Source organism: Podarcis tiliguerta (genome assembly GCF_965153285.1).
Source record: "Podarcis tiliguerta genome assembly, chromosome: 11".
NCBI lineage: Eukaryota > Metazoa > Chordata > Lepidosauria > Squamata > Lacertidae > Podarcis > Podarcis tiliguerta.
The window spans coordinates 61,201,340-61,228,521 of NC_139544.1; the positions used below are offsets into that span (position 1 = coordinate 61,201,340).

At 49.0% G+C, this 27,182-nt stretch overlaps 2 protein-coding genes and 2 long non-coding RNA genes across 4 annotated transcripts in view; 2 read left to right on the plus strand and 2 right to left on the minus strand.

Moving 5' to 3' along the window:
• LOC310659650 lies at positions 1–23,441 on the minus strand. Its single transcript, XR_014502905.1, has 2 exons — positions 22,927–23,441; positions 1–194 (listed from the first exon to the last, which is right to left on the minus strand). It is a non-coding gene; the product is annotated as an uncharacterized lncRNA (long non-coding RNA).
• Positions 10,771–12,378, plus strand: LOC310659584. The gene is made up of 2 exons (XR_014502827.1): positions 10,771–11,962; positions 11,993–12,378. It is a non-coding gene; the product is annotated as an uncharacterized lncRNA (long non-coding RNA).
• On the minus strand, positions 11,451–17,364 carry SIGMAR1 (sigma non-opioid intracellular receptor 1). Its single transcript, XM_083403217.1, has 4 exons — positions 16,895–17,364; positions 15,311–15,511; positions 14,415–14,507; positions 11,451–14,325 (listed from the first exon to the last, which is right to left on the minus strand). Exons 1-4 carry the CDS (start codon positions 17,070–17,072, stop codon positions 14,102–14,104), a joined length of 696 nt encoding a protein of 231 aa, XP_083259343.1. The 5' UTR covers positions 17,073–17,364; the 3' UTR covers positions 11,451–14,101.
• GALT (galactose-1-phosphate uridylyltransferase) overlaps positions 17,372–27,182 on the plus strand; it is a 15,099-nt gene continuing 5,288 nt past the window's right edge. Inside the window, exons 1-8 of the mRNA XM_083403135.1 lie at positions 17,372–17,548; positions 18,322–18,491; positions 19,615–19,690; positions 21,481–21,529; positions 22,346–22,475; positions 23,903–23,959; positions 26,036–26,158; positions 26,248–26,383. Of these exons, the coding sequence (XP_083259261.1) occupies positions 17,524–17,548; positions 18,322–18,491; positions 19,615–19,690; positions 21,481–21,529; positions 22,346–22,475; positions 23,903–23,959; positions 26,036–26,158; positions 26,248–26,383 (766 nt within the window). The 5' untranslated portion in view covers positions 17,372–17,523. The remainder of the gene's footprint in view (positions 17,549–18,321; positions 18,492–19,614; positions 19,691–21,480; positions 21,530–22,345; positions 22,476–23,902; positions 23,960–26,035; positions 26,159–26,247; positions 26,384–27,182) is intronic.

The following is a 27,182-nucleotide window of genomic DNA, read 5'->3' on the forward strand; positions in this document are numbered from 1 at the left end:
CCATGGATAGAAGCTGTTCTTTACCCTGTTGGGGCGACTATTCATGCTTCTATATCTTCTGCCTGAGGGCAGGAGATCAAGAAAGTGCCGGCCGGGGTGTGAATCATCCCTGAGAATTTTCCTCACTCTCCTGAGGCAACGTTCTTCCGCTATTTCATCCAGCGGATTCACGGGACAGCCCATAATATCTTGTGCTGTATTCACCACCCTTTGTGGGTGCTTCCTATCAGTTGATGTCAAACCAGCGTACCACACTGTGATGCAGTAGGAAAGGACACTTTCTATTGTAGACTTGTAGAAGGAGATCATCAAATGTTGATTGACATCGTTCTTCTGCAATACTCTGAGGAGATGGAGTCTCTGTTGGGCTTTCTTAACCACCTGGGTTGTATTGATTTTCCAAGTAAGGTCTTCACTGAGATAAACTCCCAGGAATTTAAAGGAAAAGAGTCTCTCCACACAGCCCCCCCCCCCCGATGTACAGCGGGGCTAGTTCTCCTCTCTTCCTCCAAAAGTCCAACACCATCTCCTTTGTCTTGTTGATATTAAGGTGCAAGTTCTTCCCTAGGCACCATGTAGATATTTTTTTGGACCTTCCCTCTATATGCTGATTCATCTCCACCTGTTATTAAACCCATTATGGTGGTGTCATCTGCAAACTTAATGTTGATGGTGACTAGCTACAATGACCATGTTCTCCCACCACAATTGCAGGCAGCAAAGCTTCTGAATATCAGTTGCTGGAAACCACAGGAGGGAAGGACAGGGATTATTCCCAGAAGGCTCCACCAACCTAGTTCAGCAGGTTGGCATGTTGCAGACACAATAACGGCAGAAAAGCAAGACTGCAGATAGCCATCCAGCCTGCGTTCATTGGAGGTTTTTAAGCAGAGGTTGGGTGGCCATTTGTCTGAGATTCTTTAGCTGTGATTCTTGCATTCCAGGGACTCAACTAGATGACTCTTGGGGCCCCTTCCAATTTGATAATTCTATTATTCCACTTCACCACCATCATGGAAGATATTCAAAACTGGCTCTCTTGTAGTCAGTGGGATTCCTCTTGCATCTTCTGCTACTTATGCTCTGTCATTTTAGTGGCTTCAAGCCCATCAACTCCCCTGAATACAAAAGGACAACTTAGCTGTAGACCAGTGGTTCCCAGTGAGCTAAGTACTGCAGACCCTCTGTTTTTCAAAAGCCAAGCCACAGACACCCAACAGTGGCTTTTGTTATGTGAATGGTGCCACAGATCCTCTGGGGTCCACAGACCACCAGCTGGAAACTACTGCTGTAGACCATTCCCCTCCAAGATGGTGCCCTCTGCCATGGCTGGCTGGAGCTGATAGGAGTTGTGGTCTGAAAACATCTGGAGGTCATAATAATAATAATAATAATAATAATAATAATAATAATAATAATAAATTATTTATACCCCGCCCTCCCTGGCCAGAGCCGGGCTCAGGGCGGCTAACACCAATAAAATCACAGTAAAAACATAATAGGGGGAAAAGAGAGGGGGAAACAAATTTAAAGTACAGGTTAAAATGCAATTTAAAATGCAGCCTCATTTTAAAACAGACGATAAATCAAGACCATAAGGGGAGGGAAACATAAGGGTCAGACCGAGTCCAAACCAAAGGCCAGGCAGAAGAGCTCTGTCTTGCAGGCCCTGCGGAAAGATGTCGTCCCGCAGGGCCATGGTCTCTTGTGACAGAGCGTTCCATCACGTTGGGGCCAGTGCTGAAAAGGCCCTGGCCCTAGTTGAAACCAATCTAACCTCCTTGAGGCTCGGGACCTCCGAAGTGACAGAGCCTGGAGAACCCAGATTTTCAAACTCCAGCAGGGTTTCGACAAGAGAGCCTGCCAAGTCAAATGGAATCCTGCTAATAATAGGTCCCTTGCGTCTGCAGAGGGATGCCTTTCTAGTTGATTAAAAGCTGCTTTAATCAATTGATCTAGCGCACTAATCAATGAAAGGTGGTAGCCCTGATTATTCCTCGGCCAAAGCAAAGTCATCAGGTCAAGAAATTAGGGATTTTATTGGGCTGAGTTAGACTAAGAACATAAGAAGAGAACTGCTGGATCACGGCAATGGCTCGTCTTGTCCTCTTCTTACAGGGACCAACCAGATACCTATTATGGGGAGCCTGTAAAGGGGATTCGAGCGCAAGAGCAACTCTCCCCACTTGTGGTTTCCAGCAACGGGTATTCAAAAGTATTTCGACCTCCAAATGTGGACACAGAGCACAGATCTCATGGCTAGGAGCCATTGATCACCTCCTCCTCCCTGAATTTGTCTGATCCTTTTTAAAAGCCACCCAACTCGGTGGCTTTGTTGATTTTTCGCAGGCTGCTCTGCGATCTACTGGGAGACCTGTACATTCTGAGAAGCTCCACGGCCCATTTCTCTGCACCTGCCTATGTGATTCCTGCAGTGGGTAGGACGTAGATGACCCAACTCTGCGAGTCCACAAATAATAATAATAATAATAATAATAATAATAAAAAATTTTATTTATACCCCGCCCTCCCCAGCCGAAGCTGGGCTCAGGGCGGCTAACAACAATCAAAATAATCCAACATTCTAAAAACCTTTCATTATAAAAATTAATTAAAATCAAATTGATGGCAACCATTAAGCAAGACTCTGTGCAGATTGCCAGAGGAGGGGGTCAGGCTGCGCCCTGACCAAAGGCCTGGTGGAACAGCTCTGTCTTGCAGGCCCTGCGGAAAGATGTCAAGTCCCGCAGGGCCCTAGTCTCTTGTGACAGAGCGTTCCACCAGATTGGAGCTGCGGCCGAGAAGGCCCTGGCTCTAGTTGAGGCCAGCCTAACCTCTCTGTGGCCTGGGATCTTCAGGATGTTTTTATTTGCAGACCGTAAGTTCTTCAGTGGGACATACCAGGAGAGGCGGTCCATAGGTACGAGGGTCCTAGGCCGTGTAGGGGTTTAAAGGTGAAGCTTGCTTCTGGGTGCATGTGCGCATGGGGTTTCAGCCTAACTTTAGCATTTTATCAGAGTCACTTCACCTCAGGCCGAGTGCTAATGTGGGACTGGACATGATCCAGTTTTCTGCTGTGCACTGCTCCACCTGTGGAGGGGGAACATCAGGGCATCCTGTTAGCCCACCTTCCCCTGTGATACAAGCAGGGGGCTGGCCCTTATTCAGAGTGCTGGTTTTGACCTGTAAAGCCTTAGAAGGCTCAGGATTGCAGTACCTCAAGGACCATCTCTCTCCATATGAACCAACCTGGACCCTGAGATCACCTTCTGAGGCCTTTCTTTGTGTGCCTCCTCCTTGAGAGGTCCAGAGGATGGTAATTCAAGAACGGGGCCTTTTCTGCAGTGGCTCCTCACTCTTCCCAGAGAGACTCGCCAGGCGCCTTCGTTGCATATATTTATGTACCAAGCAAAAAGGCAATTTATGGCATTTTAAACTGTGTGTGTGGCGGGTATGGTTTTTGTTTGTTATTATGGCATGTATTTTTGTGCTTGACACCCGCTTCTTGGGAGAAAAGCAATGACAAACATAGACAGCATCTTAAAAAGCAGAGACATCACCTTGCCATATAGTTCAAGCTATGGTTTTCCCAGTAGTGATGTATGGAAGTGAGATCTGGACCATCAAGAAGGCTGATCGCCGAAGAATGGATGCTTTTGAATTCTGGTGCTGGAGGAGACTCTTGAGAGTCCCATGGACTGCAAGAAGATCAAACCGATCCATTCTGAAGGAAATCAGCCCTGAGTGCTCACTGGAAGGACAGATCCTGAAGCTGAGGCTCCAATACTTTGGCCACCTCACGAGAAGAGAAGACTCCCTGGAAAAGACCCTGATGTTGGCAAAGATGGAGGGCACAAGGAGAAGGGAACGACAGAGGACGAGATGGTGGGACAGTGTTTTCGAAGCTACCAGCATGAGTTTGACCAAACTGCGGGAGGCAGTGGAAGACAGGAGTGCCTGGCGTGCTCTGGTCCAGGGGGTCACGAAGAGGCGGACATGACTAAACAACAACAACAACATTGCAAACATCCCTGTGATCCTCAGATGAAGGGTGATATAGAAATGTAAATAATAATACTAATAGAAAATAGTGTGAATTGAATTTCAGGGGGTGACCAGATCTCAAGCGCTGATGCACAGAAAGAAAAGAAGCAAGTCAAATCAACTGACCAATTTCAAAGAAGATGTTACGAATTCCACCACACTCCCTGCTGTCTCTCCAGAAACTCCCCGTCTTTCTTTGAACTATGAACCCAACCACTTTTCAGTATAGCCCTAAACGGATCGCCGGAGGCCTCAAAGTCCTGGGAGCCGTCCTGGAAGTGTTTTTAATTAATCTAACTGGATTCCTTCCACCAAGAAAACTTTGTAATTATGAGATACCAGTTGGAAGCGCCAACGGATGGCAGGGCAGCTGTCACATTCATTAGCTTCTCTGTTTATTAATTAGTGTCACCTATTACAATCAATAGGATAGATCGGGGCTCGTGTGGGGGCCTGGGGAAGAGTTCCCAGCAGGCTTGGTGATGAGATTTCAAAAGCCGCCAGCTTCCAGTTACTTGCAATCGCTATATCTATTTTGTTTTAAACTATGTTTGAGCAACTCTTTGCTGAAGGAATGAAGAACCTATCGATCTATCGGGCAGTGCGAAAACCTCAGCACAGGAATGCAAATCAACATTGATTTGCTTTAACTTTTTAGTATTTCGCTTTGAGATGGGCTTCACATCTCGCACTGGGAAAGGGGAAAAGGAGGAGGAGGAGAAAAAGAAAGTCTGGGCTCAGTGCTGTCGCTCTTTGCTTGTTGCCTCAACATCTTCATTAGGCAGCTTCTGAAGCGAGGCTGGCAAGAGCTGGAGTTTGCTGAAACCCAAGTCAGAGGTTGCCACTTGTCCTTCAAAACCAAGGCACCCATGAAAGGTCAACGGACTTTAAGGGGTGAGAGGGGACTTCACAGACCTGGGAAGGCACACACAGCTGAATGGATGCCTGAAATTGCTGAAATTCATTGGCAGAGAATAACCCCCACCCATCAAAGTACCTACGGGACCGTCTCTCCCAGTCTGCCCCACGGAGGACCTTAAGGTCCATAAGTAGCAACACCCTAGAGGTCCCAGGCCCTAAGGAAGTCAGATTAGCCTCAACCAGAGCCAGGGCCTTTTCAACACTGGCTCCAGCCTGGTGGAACGCTCTGCCTCATGAGACCAGGGCCCTGCAGGATCTGATTTCTTTCCGCAGGGCCTGTAAGACAGAGTTGTTCTGCCTGGCCTTTGGCTTGGAATCAACTTGATCCCCTTCCCCTCTTTCATTTCTCCTTCTATGATGGAACTCCTATTTGGGGACTTCCCTGCCTTTTTTCTGGCCCACACAGGACCAGTCTGGATAGTTGGCCTTGGTGAAGATTTGACATTTTCATCCCCAAAAAGTTTTTTATTTGAGTTTCTACTGAAACAAGGCTGCATTTTAATGTTGTATTTTAATCTTGTTTTAAAGTTGTATATGAATCAATTGTTTTTAGACCTAGTGTTAGCCGCCCTGAGCCCAGTCTTGGCTGGGGAGGACGGGGTATAAATAAAATTTATTATTATTATTATTTATTACTAAAGGTTGCGCTCGTTGGCTCAACTCCACTCACCAGTTTGCCAGAACGTTGCATCTCACAAGCAGTAAATATGCCCGACAACCCGCTCCCAGGCTGTTCCCACACCTTAACATAAGAGAAGCCTACTGGATGAGACCAATGGTCCGCCTAGTCCAGCCTCCTGTTCTCACAGTGGCCGACCAGATATCTGTGGGAAACCGCAAGCAGAATCGGAGCGCGAGAGCCCTCTCCCTTCCTGTAGTTTCCAGCAAGGCTTCCCACTGGGGCAACTGGTTAGCAACGGTGGAGTGGGAATAGGGGGGGCACTGTGCCCCAGTGCTTCCACTCCTACCAATGGAACCCAGTCCAGAGAGTAGCACTGCGTTGGGGTCCCTGGCAGTGATGCTGTGTGGAGCCCCAAAGAACTATGCTATTCCCTTTTTTTAAAAAAAATAATATTTATTGATTTTTCCAATAACATAACACCAAAACAAGAACATATCCACAAGAAACAAAAAAAAAAAAGAGAAGAGAAATATAAAATAGTAAAAAGAGAAAAGAGTAAAAAAACACCCCCCCAAAAGGAGACCCTCTTCCCTACCCCCCAACACAAAAATTCCCCAAAAGCAAACACAAAAACACCCAAACAACGCAAAGTTTCAAATTCCTTCTTTTTTAACTTGTTTCCTTGACTTCCTCCCACCTCCCTCTTTGTATACCAATTTTTAATCTGATCGGCAAATTTCATCCATCTTTTGCTGCTTTTTCATTTATCTACCTTTACCCCTTTTAAAAAGAAAGATAATAATAGAAAAAGAGAATTAACCTTAAATCTTCTAATCTTAAAACCCTATAATAATATACCCTTATATCCTAATGTTTCCTCTTCCTTATCTTAATCCCTGGAACCAGATAAATTCCTTCCATCATCCCCCCAAAATACTTATTCAATCCATATTCTATCAAATTTTACTTATAAGTTTCCAAATTATCCCACCATCTCTTCCCCCCCAGCTATTCCCAATGCTATTCAATATCTGCATGAAGCTGCTGGGAGGGGTTATTAGGAGTGTGGGGGCAAGTTGCCGACAGTATGGCACATGTTTGTCCAGATGTTATGTCTCCCCATAACACCTGGATCAGAAGGGGTCATGTTGGCCCTGGAACAGTGCCTGGTTCTATTTTTATTTTTATTTATTTTTTGCTTTTTAATCATCTTTAACACACAGCCTTCTATTACCCCAATGGTAAAAAGGTACGGTAAAGGACCCCTGGACGGTGAAGTCCAGTCAAAGGCGACTATGGGGTTGTGGCACTCATCTTGCTTTCGGGCCAAGGGAGCCAACATTTGTCCACAGACAGCTTTCATGCGGCCAGCAGGACTAAACCACTTCTGGCACAACAGGACACTGTCAAGGAAACCAGCGCGCACGGAAACGCTGTTTACCTTCCTGCTGCAGCGGTACCTATTTATCTACTTGCACTGGTGTGCTTTTGAACTGCTAGGTTGCCAGGAGCTGGGACAGAGCAACGGGAGCTCACTCCGTTGCAGGGATCTGAACCGCCGACCTTATGCCATATACTAATAGCCAAAGAGGCTATTAGTATATGGCAACCTTAAGGGATTTGGGCTGGTTTCCATGCAAGATTTCTTTAGCCCATACTAAGGTTATGCCCAATCAGCTGCTTTAATCTGCAGAACTGGCCCTGTTACAGGTACCACAGAAAATTATTCCACACTTTATATTTCAGTGTAAGATCACCTACACTTTGGAATTCCTTGCCATTTGACACAAGACCGGCCCTTTTGCTGTATTCTTTTTGGCACCTACTTAAAATGTTTTTTAAGGCAAGCCAAAGCAGACATGTAGAAATTCCATGTGTTTTCTTTTTACTGCTAATTTTAACCATCCTTTGAATATTTTTAAATCCCCGTTTTATTTATCAATGATTTCAATGCTTTATTTTATATATTTTTTAAACTGCAGGATCAGGTGGCACCTAATTTTTGATAAACAATGGTTTGGGCTTATTTCCTTGTTTAAGTGGGGGAATTTCAGCAATTGATCTCCATGGATAAAATTTAAGGAGTCCTCGCAGGCAGCGAGACCGGCATTAAACTGGGCAATAGGGCCACCTGCTGGAGCCCAGAAACATTGAGCACATTGGTGGTTTGATTCAAAGCAAGGTACAGTGCAGGCAGTGAAGCAGTAGATATCACTCCCGTGATGTCTGGTGCATGTTGTAAGTTTTAGCAAGCAATAGTAGGAAGCCACAGATAGCAAGGCATGCAAGCTCGCTCTGGGGAAGGTTGGTGGCAGGTCCAATGACTGGATATCGAAGCAACACCATCTATACCAATCACCTTTTAGACTAGAAGTCCCACAAGGCCCACTCAGCAAGTTGGGGGCTGATGTGGATGCAGTCCACCGGAGACCAGGTTGAAAAAGGTAAAGGTATAGGGACCCCTGACCATTAGGTCCAGTCGTGACCGACTCTGGGGTTGCGGCGCTCATCTCGCTTTACTGGCCGAGGGAGCCGGCATACAGCTTCTGGGTTGTGTGGCCAGCATGACTAAGATGCTTCTGGCGAACCAGAGCAGTGCATGGAAACGCCGTTTACCTCCCCGCCAGAGCGGTACCTATTTATCTACTTGCACTTTGATGTGCTTTCGAACTGCTAGGTTGGCAGGAGCAGGGACCGAGCAACGGGAGCTCACCCCGTCACAGGGATTCAAACCGCCGACCTTCTGATCAGCAAGTCCTAGGCACTTTTGCCAGCAGCAGGTAGCAAGGAGGCAGAAGTGACCCACAGAACCACTTCCAGTGGGTGGGTTGTCACCCTTCCCAAAGTGGCCCTCCTTACCACTGTCATCTAGTGGCGGTTGCAAACCACGTCTCACGAGGCATAGGGAGTAGACGAAGCACATATCGGATGCATTGCTTCTTTTGGTGCAGGGAAAAAGTCAAAGGAACTCTCAGTCGAAGGTCCATGCTGTATTGTCCCCTAGAGGTTTCTGCATAGAACGGTTTCATGGATGAGCTGGGGTTCAGGCAGATCCATACCTTGCCCTCTAAAGTAACGTGTGTTTTGGGCATCATCATCATCATCATTTGTACCCCACCCATTTGGCTGGGTTTCCCCAGCCACTCTGGGCAGCTTCCAACAAAGACCAAAAATACACTAAAATGTCACACATGAAAAAACTTCCCTGAACAGGGCTGCCTTCAGATGTCTTCTGTATGTCAGGTAGTTGTTTATCTCTTTGACATCTGATGGGAGGGCATTCCACAGGGCAGGGGCCACCACTGAGAAGGCCCTCTGCCTGGTTCCCTGTAACTTGGCTTCTCGCGTGGGAACTGCCAGAAGGCCCTCGGCGCTGGACCTCAGCGTCCGGGCAGAACAATGGGGGTGAAGACACTCCTTCAGGTCTACTGGACCGAGGCCATTTAGGGCTTTAAAGGTCAACACCAACACTTTGAATTGTGCTCAGAAACATGCTGGGAGCCAATGTAGGTCTTTCAAGACCGGTATTATGTGGTCTTGGTGGCCGCTCCCAGTCACCAGTCTAGCTGCTGCTTTCTGGATTAGTTGTAGTTTCACAACTGGAAAAGCACCCAGTGAATAAAGCCCCAGCAACAGCTATCCCGTTTCTCCTGTAAACTCCAAATGATAAAAAGAAAGCATGGGATTTTCCTTTTGAGATAGGCACCAGCCTTTTCCTGCCTCCATTTAGGGAATGGGGAAAAGAGAGAACACTACAAGCCTGTTGACAGCCAAGCAATGGATCCAAACTACAAGAAAGAAGATTCCACCTAAACATTAGGAAGAACTTCCTGACAGTAAGAGCTGTTCGACAGTGGAATTTGCTGCCAAGGAGTGTGGTGGAGTCTCCTTCTTTGGAGGTCTTTAAGCAGAGGCTTGACAACCATATGTCAGGAGTGCTCTGATGGTGTTTCCTGCTTGGCAGGGGGTTGGACTCGAGGGCCCTTGTGGTCTCTTCCAACTCTAGGATTCTATGATTCTAAGAAGCCGAATGCGGGGCTGTGAGAAACAGGCAGGTATTCTGCAAAATGAGCCTTCACAGGGAAGAAAGGTCTGTTGCATTAGGAGTCAGAAGTGGTCAAGAGGCTAGATTTACATGGCGGATGTTCTGGTGTCGCTCGACTGCAGGAAACAAGGTAAGAAGAACCTTGGTCACTGGTTACTAAACATTTTAATGCAGTGCCTTTCTTTAAAAAATGACTAAAAGCAGAAAAGGGCAAAATAAGAAATGTTCTGAACAAATCTGTTACATTCTCTGCAGAAAGTTCAGCAAGCAGTTGGGCAGTGGGTGAGTGTAGTGTCCTCATGATCCAATCAGATCTGTTCAGGAAGATGTTATCTAGTAACTCCGCAAGCTAGGGATTTCCTTGACTTAGGACACTCTATTCCACTCTAGAAAGGCCAACTGGATCCAGAAGGGCAAAACAGCAATTAGGTAGACAGTGCACAGAATCAAGCAGCTTGCTCTTGACCCTCTGGGGCAAGAATCAATATTGAACTTCGATTATAAAACCCCATGAGGGCTTGTTTTGACCTATGGAGTTCCTCAGTTGTTAGAGCAGGAGATTTTTTATCTCAGGGTTATGGGTTTGACCCCATGTTGGGCAAAAAGATTCACGCATTGCAGGTGGTTGGACTAGATGGCCCTTGTGGTCCCTTTGAATTCTACAATTCCATGATGTTTTATAAAATTTCTATATCATCTTTCATCCGAGGATCACAGGGCAGTTTACATTAGAAAACCACAAAAATACATACCATCTTAAAAAAACCATCACCCACCCAGTTTAAAAGGCCATTGATGGTTTAATCAAAGGCCTGGGAGAAGAGGACTGTTTTTGCCTGGCACCTAACGATATGTAATGAAGGTGCCAGGCAAGTCTCCCTGGGGAAAGCCTTCCACGAGTGGGAAGCCACCACAGAAAAACCCCGTTCTTGTGTAGAGGAGGCACATGAAGAAAGGTCTCAGATGATAATCACAGGGTCCGAGTTGGTTCATATGGGGAAGTGTGGTCCTTGAGACATTGCAGTCCTGAGCAATTTACAGTTTTATAGGTCAAAACCAAAATAAATAAATAAAATTGTCCACTAGCAAATGTGCATGCACATGGAAGCTTATACCTAGAACACACTTAGTTGGCCTCTAAGGTGCTACTGGACAATTTATTTATTTCGACTGCATCAGACCAACACGGCTACCTACCTGAATCTAGGGCAAAACCAGCACTTTGAATTGGGCCCAGAGGATTGGCATTATATGCTCAAAACATTATATACTCAAAGGATGACCCTTTTAAAACTTAAGTGTCCTAAAGGCCTTTCAGTGACACCTGTGCTGTTGAAAGATGGCACCTGTAAGTTCAGTGTCTGGAGACAGGCAAATCTAGTTCCTGCTGAGGGACAAGTTTTACAGTTTTTATTAATCAAAATTCCAAGGAGTACTCCTCTACTCCAGGGATCACCATAATCCTGCAGACAGTTTACCCTTCACTCTCTCGTATTTCTTTCTCTCATCTTTAATCCTTGCTGGGAAAGTGTTAATTCTGCATGAGGGCCCCCCCCCTTAAAATCAATGTTAAGCCAACTAATAAGGGATCATTTTTTGTTTCTTCCAGTGGAAAAGACGCATGTCTTGGAAATGCATGGGGGCCTTGCAGCATGAGGTGTGACAAATGAGCCTGAACATCTACCGAGGATCTGGAAAGAAAGTCACGCAGATCCACTTCCCAGCTTGCAGTTGCCCTACAAAGACCAATATGAAGCAAACATTCATTTTGCCACTGTTTTCAACAATCAATAACAAAAACAGACACACAGCGGTGAGTTTAATCATGGTTCATTATATTATCTTTTTGTCAAAGTATAACAATCATACACACCAATTTATTCTCAAACACTGGTTGGCAAACAAAACACCCAGGTCGGCTGTGCACGGAGGCACAGTTGCAGTAACTGAGACGGTAACCAGACACATGCTACATGTTTGGCTGATGGTGACATGGATACTGTACTGGAAATGCATCCGATTCTCAGCCGCTGCTAATGCTAGCCCGTGGGACTCCTCTGACAGGAGCTAGCAGAAGCTGGGACAGAGGAAGCCGGCAAACAGGTCGGCTGCTGGCAACCATCACTGCATCCTGATTCAAATAAAGAAGTGTTCAGCCCCAGGGGAAGTTGAGGTGGGTGGAATAAAGAAGGGGAACTAGCTGCCCTTTCAGGTTCTAAGGCTTGCTAATCAGCTGGGACCATTAGGTAAGCTAGCACCTGGCTCCAGGGTTTTTAGACAAAAGCATACCAAGTACACATATCTGAGCACCTGGGGTGACCTTTCTAAAGGCACACCTACGCAGCTGCTTCTTGCAGGAGGGGTTCGGGCATTATAGCTGCACTTGTCACCTGCCACCAAAACAGCCAAAAGGAATAAACTGCAAGACTGGCTTGGATCATGCAGTCTGCACTGCAGCCTCCCCATGCAAGCACTGTGTTGTCATGGGTGGGGAGAAAGCCCAGGAAGGTTGTCAGCAACTGTGGGGAACGCCAGCACTCCAGCTGAGCTCTCTCTCTTTCCCTCTTGAACAGGAACTGCTGCAAACACGACCCAAGTCAAAAGAAGTCTCTATTTGCACACATGGGAACTAGATGGAATACCCAGGAAGAAAAGCGAAGGAACTGAGGGTAAATGATAGATAGGGGTGGAAGACAAACATCCTGCCCAGTTACAACAGCGTTTCAAGTGAAAAGACTGGAAAGAAGATACTATGGTTTGGAAGGACAGAGGTGGGAACAAGGTCTGAGGGCTGGCAGGCACAGCTTCTGCAATCCTTAACTTTTTGAGGTGGCCCTGCCACCAAATAAGATTCCATTTGCAGGGGAAAGGAAGGTTTCTTCTGCAGTCAGTTATCTGAAGAACACGGTTATTAGCTGCTAAGAGGAAGTGGTTAGGGCAGAGATACATGATCTATCAAAACCTTTGGAACTACGGCTAGGGCAACCATGCCCCATTTCATAGCCTAATTTGCAGGCAACTTAAAGGCAGGCAGTTTGCACAATATGTGAGAGGGGTCCTTAAAAACTCTCCTCCTCTTGGGGCTTCCAGTTCTCTCCCCCTCCCAGCCATCCAAATATCCTGGAACTTTACTATACCAGGGTGGGGGGTTGCAACTGACATTTGGTAAAGAAGAATTCTGTCTTTGCTAAAGAAACAGTGGAAAGGAAAAGAGAGAAGAGCACATGCTACCACTATGGCCACCCAACAGGAAGCCCAAGCAAACTTTTCACCCGGTTTTGCCACCCCCATGAAATCATCCCTGGGTTTGGCCGTACACCTCCCCCCCCCCAACCCAGTTGAATTTTGAGCCTAAAAATTCTACCTTTGGGCTCAAGCCCCATTAGGAACTGTGGAAGAAAAAAAGGAATAAGAGCAGTGTCTGGTCCAACCGAGATTCTCACCCCAGGGTTGAATCAAAAACCATCCCTGGGAACAGTGGCCATATGGCATCCTGCCACAACACTAAGAGGTATACAAATATATATCTATATATCTACACATGCGTGCATAGCTGAAGAGGCCACCAGAGTAAGGCTCTAAGTTAAGGCGATGGACAGTGGCTCTCCGTATTAGTATTACAGGATAAAACTGGATGAGGTCCTCTTGAGAACGTGCAACCCATTTTGAGGGTGGAAGGCAGCTCCCTCCCAGACATTGGCCCCGTGGGGATTAAGACATACAGGAAAAGTCATGTTACAAACACAGACCAAGAGCCAAGTGCCCCCACACAGCAGGCCCCAAAGAACCAACCACACCTACCGACAGAGGAACAGGAAAATGCCCACGTCAAATCAAGGGGGTGGGTAGGAGAGGATCAAAATTTAGCAGGAAGTATTTTTTTTTGTCTGTGTTAAACAGTAGTGCAAATATACTGGGGGAGCTCAGAGACTCTCATTGTACTGCTGCTGCTCCAACACCATTCATTTCTAGAGAGGGTGGTATGTGTATATATGTTTCAAGCACCCCCATCCCCCCAAAAAGAAAAGCAAAAGCAAAAGCCATGCACTGACATGAGCTCAGTAGGTTGCATCCTAAGGTGGCTCAATCACACCCAGAATGTAATGCAACAGCCTCTCTCTCGTCTATGCATGGCCAAAGAAACCCTGAATCTTGGCCGTCCACATTTCCATTAAAGCGCCCATTACATCAGATTGCAGAGCACAGCAGACTTACAGAAATACATGAAGGAAGCATTCAGGTATTGAAAGATAGGAAGACAGGATTCCCTCTTACTGCTGGTAGTTCCTCTCTTATGCCTGCTGAAACACATATGATGCTCCCAGTATTGTGTGGGTATTTCTGAACACACCAGGTACACCACTGCTCTCTAGTACACAGCACAGCCAAGGGGAGGCAATGAGGGAGGAGAGCCTTCCATTTCAAGGGGGATGATGACTGACTTGGAGCCAAGGAGCAGCGAGCGCTCACTAGCCCGAGTCGCTGAAGTAGGCATTGAGCTCCAGGAGCAGCCCCTTGACGTAAACACGCACAGTGTAGAAGAGGGTGAGGAAGTCCTGAGTGCTGAAGATTGTGTCAGCGAGGGCAAAGGGGAGCGTCGAAGGGATGAAACCGCGGCCGTACTCCACCATCCATGTGCCGGCACTCCACTGCACTGACGTGGCCTCTCCAGACCGGTGGATGATGGTATCTCCTGCACAAACAGGCAACAACACTTAAAGAGTTTCGCCCTGCTCCCCCCCCCCCACAGAAGCATCACCTTACAAGGAACACGCAACTCACCTGGGTAGTAGATCTCACTTTTGGTTGTTCCTTCTTTCCACTGCCGGAAGGTCCCCGAGATGATGGTATCGTAGATATCGGCCCAGTATCGACCTGCAAGGGAAGAAACAGCATCCAGTAGCAGTGAAGGACTAAGAGGCAACGCAACTCAGTAGGTGAGATTTGATTACTCTTACTGTAACTGCTGGTTTGGAGGGAGGTGGAGAAAGCAATGCCAAAATCTCATCCGCCAGCTGTAGAGGTGTTATCCTTTGGTGAGGAAGTGGGGGACGGAGAGACTAGCGGCAGGGTGGATTACACCAAAGGAAGAAGTGTGGAAAGGTGGCTCCTGCCTTCAAGAATTGAATAGCCAATCGGGTCTCGATGGAGCGGAAGGCCAAGTGGTGTCAGTGGGGCAGAGTGCCTATTACCAGCTCTGGTTGATTTGCCAGCTATTAACCTCCTCTTTCAATTAATGTAAAGCTCTCTACTTGAGGCCACCCTTGATCCAAAAGCTGCAGTTAGTGCAAAAGGTGGCAGCCTGTTTAAGCAGGTGAGCCGGCTGCAAACATATCACTCTGAATTCTACAGGATGTGCACTGACACACAGCAGCTGGCCGACATCCACCCTTTATGGTTAATGCTCAAATATGCACTTGGGAACAAGCTCTACCATTTGTAAGAGGATCTACTTCTGGCTAAAAATGCATATGGATTCACGCGTGTGAAGTAATGTTCCTTGTGCCCAAATCCAAATGGACTGCATAATCTGCACCAACACCACCAATGAAATTGCAGGTCAAACATAAAACCGCCTCTAAACTTAGGAGCCAATTCTATTCTCCTGATGCTCGAAGAGAGAAACCTTTGTCTCTGACCCTCTCTATCAGCATCCTGTGCGGTTCAATCTAGCTTACCTGAGTGTCCCCCAGCATCGACGGCTGTGCCAAAGAGCAGAACGTACTCAGAGAAGGAAGCATGGAGCAGGCACATGGAACCCATCCAGCCACCGGCATTGACAAAAACCCACTGCAAGTCCTCATCTGGCAGGATGTGTCCTGGGTGCTTCTTGCGCAGTTCCACAATGATCTTGGAAAAAGCCAACTCGTGGTCCAGGCCTGTAGAAAGCGGGGGGGGGGGGGGGAGAAGAACACTGAGTCCGAGTGAGGACAGCCTCCCTTTCTTGTGAAAGTGGAAATGAAGCTTCTATCCCTTGTTGGGTAGAACAGATCAGATGACTCCCTCTTAGAATAAGCCGAGAGCCCATCCACACCATCAGCATTTGACTTTACATGGTCTGAGCGTGTAAGAGATCAGTAGCAAGTCTTTAAAACTAATTATTTAGTCCCGAAACTGTTTCGCTTGGCAAGACCTGTCTCTCTAAACACAATCCCTGACAGTGGCCAAGCAAGGGCCAGCAAGCTGGGCTTCAGACAGCTGCTCCCTGTTGATTTTTCCATTAACATCAAGCAGGCTGAGATGTTTTGTGTGTTCTGGGGCAGCCAGGAGTCAGCCTCTCAAAGGGAAGAACAGAGATGGAAGGTAAGGTGCTGCCTGAGGTAGACTGGAAGAGGCCAAGCAAATGCCTCCTCCTCCATAGATCTGAAAACATTTATGCATTTCAATTCACCCAAAACCTTTCACGCCACACCTTTCCTTTAAAAAAGAAATGAGTTGAAGCTAAAACAAATGGCTGTTCCCCCTCAAAAGCCCACCGGGAGTCAAGGAAATGTACAGTTGGAAGGGCACCTCAAAGGCTCACAGTGCAGGAGCCACAACTAAAGCAGCCCTGGCAGACGGCTGCCCGGCCTCTGGGTTGAAGCAGGGCTGGACACCAGTGTTTAGAAAGTCACTCCAAATTTTGACCTATGGCTGTTTTAAATTTTCGAAAGCCTCAAAACACCACCAATGATTTTTTTTACCTTATTGGTAATTTCATTGGTTAGGGTTTGTTTGTTTTTAAGGCAAACCACACCACGTATTTTCAACAACCAAGAAGTGAGGTGTATCCTTATCACATATTTATTTAAATTTATTACATTTGTATATATCTCAGGGCAGTTCACAGCATATACAGTGGTACCTCGGGTTAAGTACTTAATTCGTTCTGGAGGTCTGTTCTTAACCTGAAGCACCACTTTAGCTAATGGGGTTTCCTGCTGCTGCTGCCGCGCCGCTGAAGCACAATTTCTGTTCTCATCCTGAAGCAAAGTTCTTAACCTGAAGCACTATTTCTGGGTTAGCGGAGTCTGTAACCTGAAGCGTGCCCGAGGTGCCACTCTAAATATTTACACCCTGCCTTTTCCCCTGACAGGAACTCATGGTGCCTTCCGAATTAAAAGCAAGGGCAGCTGGAAAACCCCATTATTATTATTATTATTTCTGTTTACTACACTTCTGCCTGGCGGATCTCTCAGCCCCCCCCCCCGAAACAGAGACCCCGACCAGCCCCCTTCTCCCCCCCTGCCCGGGGAGGCCCCCCTCCCCCCCCCGTGACGCGCCTGCGTGGTGCTTGGCGAGGCGCGCGATCTCTTCGGGGTCGAACTCGAAGCGGCGCGACGAGGCCGAGAGGGCGACCCAGCAGCGCAGCGCCCCGACCAGCAGCGCCGCCGCCGCCGTCACGGTCACCGCCACCCGCGCGAAGCGCCCGGCCCAGCGCGGCGCCGGCAGCCACCGCATCCCGAAGACGCCGGAGAAGGACAAGGAGACGAAGCAGCAGCAGCAGGAGGAGGAGGAGGAGGCGGGTCGGGGCTACCGCGCCTGCGCCACGGGCAGCCGGACAACCCCGAGCAGAGCCAATGGCAAGCCTCGCCGCCTCAGGACGGCCGGCCAATCACGCCCCGCGCTGCGCCCGCCGGCCAATGGCGGCAGAAGACGCTCGAGCGTCCCCGCCAATGGCCATCCGGGGCGACGCTCTTCGAAGGCCGCTTGGCGCGCGCGTCTGCTCGCTCCTCCCTCGCCAACCCCGGGCACCGCCCACCGCTCGTACTGTCACGTGAGGCGGCTCGGCCAACCGCGTGCGTCCGGCGCCTCGGGCTGACCCGCGCGCCCTTCGGGGCAGGTTCACGTGACGGTGCGCTGACGGTCACGTGACGGACTGGCGGGGCCGGAGAGAAGGAAGCGGCGGAGGATGGCGGAGAAGTTCCAGCCCAGCGGTACCACCTGCAGGGAGAGCGCGGTGGAGGGGGGGGGGGCTTGGGAGTTGAGAGGCCTTTCTTAGCCCCGCCCCGTTCTTTGCTGTCACGGGGTGGGAGGGCGCTGTTGCCAAGGAGACGAGGGTTGATATGTGGAAGGGCGGGGCTTGCCTTGCAGGGGAGGGGCTTGTTGCGAGGGGAGGTGGGTGGAGCTTGCCTTAAATGGGGGGGGGCTGCTGCTGGGTGTGGTGGGTGGGGCTTGCCTTGGAGGGGAGGGGCTTGTTCTTATGTGTGGGTGGAGCTTGCCTTAAATGGGAGGGGCCTGCTGCTGATTGGTGTGGTGGGTGGGGCTTGCCTTGTAGGGGAGGGGCTTGTTCTTATGTGTGGGTGGAGCTTGCCTTAAATGGGAGGGGCCTGCTGCTGATTGGTGTGGTGGGTGGGGCTTGCCTTGGAGGGGAGGGGCTTGTTCTTAAGTGTGGGTGGAGCTTGCCTTAAATGGGAGGGGCCTGCTGCTGGGTGTGGTGGGTGTGGCTTGCCGTGGAGGGGAGGGGCTTGTTCTTATGTGTGGGTGGAGCTTGCCTTAAATGGGAGGGGCCTGCTGCTGATTGGTGTGGTGGGTGGGGCTTGCCTTGGAGGGGCGGGGCTTCTGTCATGACGTGGAGGGGTCTGTGGTCAGGGAGACAGGCAGGGCTAAAGGGGATGGGGGTCCTAGGGGTCATGGAGGTGGTGGTGCCCTAGCCGCCTGTCCCTGCCTTGTGTTCCTGCGTCTCTAACTCTGCTCCCTCCCTCTCCAGAGCACCAGCACCTGCGCTACAACCCCTTGCGCGATGACTGGGTGCTGGTCTCTGCCCACCGCATGCGGCGCCCGTGGCAGGGGCAGGTGGAGAAGCCCCCCCAGGAGGACATCCCGCGCTGTGATCCGGGCAACCCTTTGTGCCCCGGAGCCAAGAGAGCCAATGGCCAGGTACTGCGTTGCCAGGGGCAGGGAGGGCGATACAGGCCCCTTTGGCTGCATGGGCCACCCTCAATCCTCAATGGAAGCCATAAACGGTAAAAGTAAAGGGACGCCTGACCATTAGGTCCAGTCGTGGCCGACTCTGGGGTTGCAGCGCTCATCTCGCATTATTGGCCGAGGGAGCCGGCGTACAGCTTCCGGGTCATGTGGCCAGCAGGACTAAGCTGCTTCTGGCGAACCAGAGCAGAGCAAGGAAACGGAAACCTTCCCGCTGGAGCGGTACCTATTTATCTACTTGCACTTTGACGTGCTTTCAAACTGCTAGGTTGGCAGGAGCAGGGACCGAGCAACTGGAGCTCACCCCGTGGCAGGGATTCGAACCGCCAACCTTCCGATCAGCAAGTCCTAGGCTCTGTGGTTTAACCCACAGCACCACTTGCATGGAGGCCATAAATCAGTTCATAACCATCAGTTGTGTTTATTTTACATCCCACCTTTTCTCCAAATACTTAAATAGAAATGCCTGCCTCTGTTTCTCCCCAGTTTTAACCTCATAGTAACTCTATGAATTAGGCTAGGCTGAGAGACAGTGACTGGCCTGAATTCACCCAGGTAAGCTCATGGATACGAGGAGATTTTAACGTTGGTTTCCCAGGTCCGAGTCTAACACTCTAACCACTACACGACACTGGCTAATAGACCCCCTATATGTTGTGAAGCAGAAAGAGCCTGTTATCTTGTGCCTGCGATATTTTTTTTTAATATACTCTCCAGCAGTGTCTGCAGGACAGTCAAAAGCCAAAAGCACAGCTCTCCGAAATCATTCTGCTCTCCACCATCACCCCCTGAGAACCATTTTCTAACAAGTTCCTCCGGAAAATAGCACATCTTGTCCAAATTGAAATATTGGAATCCCAATAAAGCAGAATTTTGGTTCTCATTGGATTTTATGGCTGCAGGTATGACTGACTCTCTCTTCCTACTGTCCTCTCAATTCTTGGGGAATTTCCTCCCTGGTCCTAAAGGCTAAAATCTTGGAAATATTTGGTAGAAACTAAAGTTGCGGCCCTATGGTCTTGCAGCTCAGCAGCCTGACTGCAATCTGTGTTTTGCTGTGTTTTTCCTCATGCAGGTGAATCCCCACTACGAGAGCACGTTTGTCTTTGACAACGACTTCCCTGCACTGCAGCCAGATGCCCCGGAGCCTGGTAAGAATTCGCCTGGTTTTTCTAATTAGCACTTAACCATTTACCAAGGAAGATGAGGCTCAACGAGAACCCATTTAATGAGTCCTCCTCCGCAGGGAATGAGCCAGGAACCTTTGTTAATATAGTGAATAGCTTCCAGTTGCTGTGTGTTCTTGTTTCTGGCAGGGCTACCTGTTCAGCCGTAAGGATTCCAGCAGTTAAAGGCAGAAGGGCCTTGTCAGAGAAAAAAAAAGACACGTGGCAGTTCTGCCGCAGGTTGCAGCATTTTGAGGGTCTGTGATATCGCTGTAAAATGTTAGCTGCCCATGGATGTCCCAGGGGACTGTGGATGGAGGGAAAGGAGCTCATCTTGGTTGGATTTGTTTCAAAGGCTCATCCTGATGTGACAAAAGTTGCTAAAGTACTCCAAGAGGGGCTGTTGTCTTTTCTGACAGGCAGGATGATCTCCGGCGCGCTAGAGAAGAGCCTTTTTTAAAAATAAATAAATTATTTAACATAATTATTGCAAAATACGAACAAAATACTGCAAATACATGCATACATATTTCAGATAAGCACACACATATAAAAAAAGAACAAAAAAGAAAAAAGGAAGAAAAGAAAAAATAAGGAGAAAAAGTTGGAAGAATTTCTTCCAGACTTATTCTACAAATATCTCAATAATAAAATTTCATTGATTGGCTTATTTCATTGATTGACTTCCATCGCTTCCATGTGCTTCCTATATACATTTTAAGCAAAATTATATCTGTTATCCCGTATTTTCCCCATACAATCTCATACAAATATTCTAATCAATAATTTTTCTAAATCTTTCCTAAATCTATTCTAAACACAATATAATACAAAGATTAAGTGTAAGGTATTAGCACCAGAAGAGCCTTGCTGGATGAGGCCAAGGGCCCATCCAGTCCAGCATTCCATTCCGGGGGTCGGCCGGGTTCTCTTGTGGAGCGCCCCAGTTGGCTTACTGCTTCTGTGCAAAACAGGCAAGGGCCTGGGGCCACCTCATGCTGGATGCTCCTGCACTGTGGAGAGCCATGGTTGAAGTCTGCAGAATAATGGGATCTTCTTTGTCCTGTTTGCTGCACTTAAAGATACCCCTCCATCTGTGGAGATCCACTGCCAATTCCTGAGCTGTCAGCAGGCATCCATGCAGCATGAAATCTCTGTGTAGTCCAGGGTTAGGCACAGTTTCCCCTTGTTGATTTACAATGCGCTGAGGGAATGCTGCACCACCGTGAACGTTTATACAGTGGTACCTCTGGTTGCAGACACGATCCGTTCCAGGGCGCCATTTGCACCCCGAAATGTCTGTAACCAGAGTGGCGCTTCTGCGCATGTGCGAAGCACGATAGAGCGCTTCTGCGCATGCGCGAACCACGCAGAATGCTTTGCACGCGTGGCGAAACCCAGAAGTAAACACTTCCAGGTTTGCTGCATTTTTAACCTGAAAAAAACGCAACATGAAGCATTTGCAAGAGGAGGTATGACTGTACAAACCTCTCGCTTGCCCTTCACAGTGCGCATCGTATACATTGGGCCTGAAAGTCCCTCCTGAGTTGGGGGCAGCAGAGTTCACTGCAGGATGTGGCGGGCGGGATTGCAGTCGAGCAGTAGCACTGATGCCAAGTCCCTGGCTGGGCTAGAAGATGAATTTGTGGGGTCTGGGGGAGGCTGACGTCGCAGCTGTGCAACCTCCTGGTACGCTGGCTTCTTCCTGCCTTCCCTGGACTGCACCCGTTGCCCACCTCCCTGCGTTTCTCACTGGATTTCCTCTCCTTCCCCAGATGCTGGCGACCACCCCTTGTTCCGTGCAGCGTCCGCTCGAGGCGTGTGGTAAATCCGGCACCTTGTGTTCCCCAGCCCTACCCTCCTGCTGAGCCGAATGGCTGGCTTAGGGTTCCCTTGTGTTGCTTCTTTTTGCACTTTCCCCTTCTTGGCCCAGTCCTCCTCTCTGCCTTTTCCAGGAACTGCGAACAGTTTTTGCAGAGTAGGAATTCCTCGGCTTGTCTTGCCTTGCCGCCATCGTATCATGATTTGCCCAACAGTCTGGCTTCCTACTTCCATATGCATGACTTCTAGAAAATGCATGATTTCTAGTTCCAGGGATCGCAAGGCCACCTCTGCTATTTTATTCTTTTTGTAAACCGCTTTGTGTTTAAATATATATATACACAGTGGACTCTTGGGTTGCAAACGTGATATGTGTGGGATGCACGTTCGCAACGCGCAGCGTTCACAACCCACAGTGGCGTGGCTGCACATGTGCAGGTTGCAATTCAGTTCTGTGCATGCGCAAAGCTTGATTTAGCGTTTCTGCACATGCGTGACCGCTGAAACCCGGAAGTAACCCATCCAGTATTTCTGGGTTTCGGCGGTCCATGACCTGATAAAACGCAACCTGAAACATCTGTAATCCGAGGCATGACTGTAATTAAGTAGTATACTTTCTATGAATTAAAATGTGGAGTTGTTTGCTCTGCAGCCACTTAAGAGTGGCATACCTCATTCAGACCTGTCCTGTACTTGGGATGCAGACTAGTCTGGATTATGTTTGTTACCCATGGGCAGAGTTTGGGCTGGATAGGGTGACCTGGGTCCTTCCAGCCAATTGATTCTAGGATTTCTGCTCCTCCTCCTTTTTCCTCCCAGCAAAGTGATGTGCTTCCACCCCTGGTCTGACATGACTCTGCCCCTCATGTCACTTGCCGAGATCCGCAGCGTGATTGACAAGTGGTCGGAGATAGCTGTGGAGCTGGGTGCCTCTTACTCTTGGGTGCAGGTCAGTTGCTGAAAGGACCTACCTTGGCCAGCCACCACAACCCCTCCTGCCCCGAGACTTCCTTTTTACTAACCCTCACATTATTGAAATTGAAATACTTTGTTGTCACTTGAACAATTGAGATTACACAAGCACCCCCCACTCAGCTCTCTTAGTCTTAATTCCCCTCGTTTACTGACGGACACCCACCAAACCCGAAAATCAGTTGCCCTGTTGTTATCTTTTCATTCAGCAGCCTAACAGCCCACGGATAGAAGCTGTTCTTTACCCTGTTGGTGCAACTAATCCTGCTTCTATATCTTCTGCCTGAGGGCAGGAGATCAAGAAAGTGCCGGCCAGGGTGTGAATCATCCCTGAGAATTTTCCTTACTCTCCTGAGGCAATGTTCTTCCGCTGTTTCATCCAGCGGATTCATGGGACAGCCCATAATATCTTACGCCGTATTCACCACCCTCTGTAGGCACTTCCTATCCGTTGATGTCAAACCAGCGTACCACACCATGATGCAGTAGGAAAGGACACTTTCTATTGTTGACTGGTAGAAGGAGATCATCAAATGTTGATTGACATTGTTCTTTCGCAATATTCTGAGGAGATGGAGTCTCTGTTGGGCTTTCTTAACCACCTGGGTTGTATTGATTTTCCAAGTAAGGTCTTCACTGAGATAAACTCCTAGGAATTTAAAGGAAGAGACTCCCCACACAGCCCTCCCTGGTGTACAGCAGGGCTAGTCCAATTAATGACCAAGAGCATAGTTAAACTACAGAACTTGCTGCTGCAGAAAGCCGTGATGGCTCCTAGCCATGATGGCTACGCTCTGCCCCCATGGTTGGAGGCAGCAATGCTTCTGAATAGCAATTACTGGAAACCACAGGAGAGGGGAGAGGGCTCTTGTGCTTGGATCCTGCTCTGTGGGTCTCCCATAATGGCAGCTGCTTAGGCCCTGTGAGAATAGGATTCTGGACTAGGTGGGCCTTGGCCTGATCCACCAGGCTCTTACATTATTGCATTATTGCTCCATCCCTTCTTAGGCTGCCCGTTCTTCCTGGAGAGAAGCAACAGTTTCCCTTTTAGAAGGCAAAAATGGCGAGCGATCTGGAGCAGGAATGGGGAACCCTTAGCCTCTCTAACTGGCCCTTGGGGTTCTCTCTCCTGAGCTGATCTGCCTTGGCGTCCTCTTCGTTTTTGCCTGGCTGCAATGCATCTTTCAACTCTCTCCCTGCTTCTTGTTAGCCTGGGGGTAGGCTAGAGAGGGACTTGTGGGTGTGTAGAAATCGGCTTACTTTACAAAAGCACAATTTCTCTAAGAATCCAGAATAGGGAACCAGTTTCCCTGCCTTGGAACTTTGGCCACTGGTCAGTTCGAAGGGGGTTTGAGAGGTACCAGTCATGAGCTTGCATAAGATCGCTCCTTTTCCTCCTTGCAGATCTTTGAGAACAAAGGAGCCATGATGGGCTGTTCCAACCCCCACCCTCACTGCCAGGTAAGGAGGCTTTCTAGGAAGTTGCCTTCTACTGAGCCAGTTAGCTCAGTGTTGCGTCCACTGACTGGTCGTGGCTCTTCAGAGGGTGGGACCCAAACCAGTGAGTTCAAATGGCACGGAAGGCGATTCCGACTAAACAGCAGGAAGAACATGCTGACAGTAAGAGCTGTTGGACAGTGGAACAGACTCCCTTGGAAGGTGGTGGACTCTCCTACCTTGGAGGTTTTCAAGCAGAGGTTGGATGGCCAAAAGTCAGGGATTCTTTAGTTGAGATTCCTGCACTGTGGGGGCGGGGGGTTGGTGTAGATGGCCCCTGGGGGTCCCTTCCAATTCTATGATTCGACATGTGGAACGTCCTCCTTGTCATTGCTTTTCAGGGGATGCGGGTGGTGCTGTGGTCTAAACCACTGAGCCTTTTGGGCTTGCCGATCAAAAGGTTGGCGGTTTAAATCCCCAGGATGGAGTGCGCTCCCGTTACTCTGTCTCTGCTCCTGCCAACCTAGCAGTTCGAAAGCACACCAGTGCAAGTAGATAAATAGGTACCGCTGCAGCAGGAAGGTAAATGGCGTTTCGGTGTGCTCTGGTTTCTGTCACAGTGTTCTGTTGCACCAAAAATGGTTTAGTCATGCTGGCCACATGACCCAGAAAGCTGTCTGTGGACAAATGCCGGCTCCCTCGGCCTGAAAGCGAGATGAGTGCCACAACCCCATAGTCACCTTTGACTGGACTTCACCGTCCAGGAGTCTTTTACCTTTTACCTTTATCTTAAAGATAAAGGTAAAGGGACCCCTTACCATTAGGTCCAGTCGTGGCCGACTCGGGTTGCAGCGCTCATCTCGCCTTATTGGCCGAGGGAGCTGGCGTACAGCTTCCGGGTAATGTGGCCAGCAGGACTAAGCCGCTTCTGGTGAACCAGAGCAGCACATGGAAACACTGTTTACCTTCCCGCCAGAGTGGTACCTATTTATCTACTTGCACTTTGACGTGCTTTCGAACTGCTAGGTTGGCAGGAGCAGGGACCAAGCAACAGGAGCTCACCCCGTCTCAGGGATTCGAACTGCTAACCTTCTGATTGGCAAGTCCTAAGCTCTGTGATTTAACCCACAGCACCACCGGTGTCTCTACCTTTATCTTACTTGCTCTTAAAATGTTGAGAGCCAGTGTGGTGTAGTGGTTAAGAGCGGTAGTCTCGTAATCTGGTGAACCGGGTTTGCGTCTCCTCTCCTCCACATGCAGCTGCTGGGTGAACTTGGGCCAGTCACACTTCTCTGAAGTCTCTCAGCCCCACTCACCTCACAGAGTGTTTGTTGTGGGGGAGGAAGGGAAAGGAGAATGTTAGCCGCTTTGAGACTCCTTCGGGTAGTGATAAAGAGGGATATCAAATCCAAACTCTTCTTCTTCTTCTTCTTCTTGTCCACATGGCGGCAGTGTAAGCCTGCAAGTAGCCTACTATAAACTGTGCCTGTGCGTTGAGGCACTGTGTTTTCCAGGGAAAGTTGCATTGGAAGCTGCCTTCCCCTGAGTCAGATGTCCCCTGACTAGCAAGGGACTCCAGGGTTCCAAGCAGGGGACTTTCCCAGCCCTACCTGGAACCTTGTGCATTGAAAGCAGATGTTCTGCCGCTACGTCTCAGCTGGTTAGACTTGAGCGTGGAGGCTTTTGAATTGACCGGCTGCACTGATACAGTGGTGCCTCGCAAGACGAAATTAATTCGTTCCGCAAGTCTCTTCGTCTAGCGGTTTTTTCGTCTTGCGAAGCAACTGTATTAGCGGCTTAGCGGATTAGTGCTATTAGTGGTTTAGTGGCTATTAGCGGCTATTAAAGGCTTAAGGGATTAGCGGATTAGCTGCTAAAAGGCTATTAGCGGTTTAGCGGCTTAGAAAAAGGGGGTGGGGAGCGAAAAAAAATCTCAAGACTCGCAAGACATTTTCGTCTTGCGAAGCAAGCCCATAGGGAAATTCGTCCTGCGAAGCGCATCGAAAAACGGAAAACCCTTTCGTCTAGCGGGTTTTCCGTCTAGCGAGGCATTCGTCTTGCGGGGCACCACTGATACATCCCTTCTCGTCCCCTCTCTAGGTCTGGGCCAGCGATTTCTTGCCCAACGAAGCCTCCCTGGAGGACCGGACGCAGCAGAAGCACCTTTGCGAGCGTGGCACCCCCATGCTGCTTGAATACGCCCAGCTGGAGGCCGAGAGGAAGGTCTGGGACCCCTGGCGCGCGGGGAGGGTGGCAGCGGCAGCAGTGGCGCTTGGACCTGTGGCTGAGCCCCTCTTTGTTATCCCTGGCAGGAGCGGATTGTGGTGGAGAACTCTGACTGGGTGGTGGTGGTGCCTTACTGGGCGGTGTGGCCTTTTCAAACCCTCCTGCTTCCCCGACGACGACACGTCCGTCGCCTTCAGGACCTCCAGGACGGGGAAAGAGACAGTGAGTGCCCTGGCAGATGAGGGCGGGGTCATGGAACAGGCGCTGCTGCTGCCACCCTGAAATGTGGGGAGAAGAGAAGCAGGGACAATCCAAGGAGAAGGAATAGAGGGCGCGTTCCCAGAGGAACAGACTGCCGTTGGCATTGTACGAGTGGAGAACCTGCATTGCTAGGAAGAGCTTAGGTGTGAGGTCTGTGTCTGCAAGGGAAGGGGGAGGCATGGATGTTGTCAAGCTGGCAACTGTTCAGGGCTGCCCCAAGTTCATAGAATCATAGAATCATAGAGTTGGAAGAGACCACAAGGGCCATCGAGTCCAACCCCCTGCCAAGCAGGAAACACCATCAGAGCACTCCTGACATGGTTGTCAAGCCTCTGCTTAAAGACCTCCAAAGAAGGAGACTCCACCACACTCCTTGGCAGCAAATTCCAGTTGCCCAACAACTTACTGTAACAACTTCATAATCTTTATTATTATTATTATTATTATTATTATTATTATTATTATTATTTATACCCCACCCACCTGGCTGGGTTTCCCCAGCCACGCTGGGCAGCTTCCAACAAAATATTAAAATACAACAGTCTATTAAACATTAAAAGCTTCTCTAAATAGGGCTGCCTTCAGATGTCTTCTAGAAGTCTGGTACAATGCTACCTGGTACACTGAGGCTGTTTAGGGCTTTAAAGGTCAGCACCAATATTTTGAATTGTGCTCGGAAACATACTGGGAGCCAATGCAGGTCTTTCAAGACTGGTGTTATGTGGTCTCGGAGGCCACTCCCAGTCTCCAGTCTAGCTGC

Coding starts and splice junctions, on each gene's coding strand:
- SIGMAR1 (XM_083403217.1), bottom strand. CDS start 17,072: ATGCGGTGGCTGCCGGCGCCGCGCTGGGCCGGGCGCTTCGCGCGGGTG. Junction 14,508..15,310: donor CGATGCTGGGGGACACTCAG/GTAAGCTAGATT, acceptor CTTCCCTTGCAG/GTCGATACTGGGCCGATATC. Junction 14,326..14,414: donor AAGTGAGATCTACTACCCAG/GTGAGTTGCGTG, acceptor CTGTTTGTGCAG/GAGATACCATCATCCACCGG.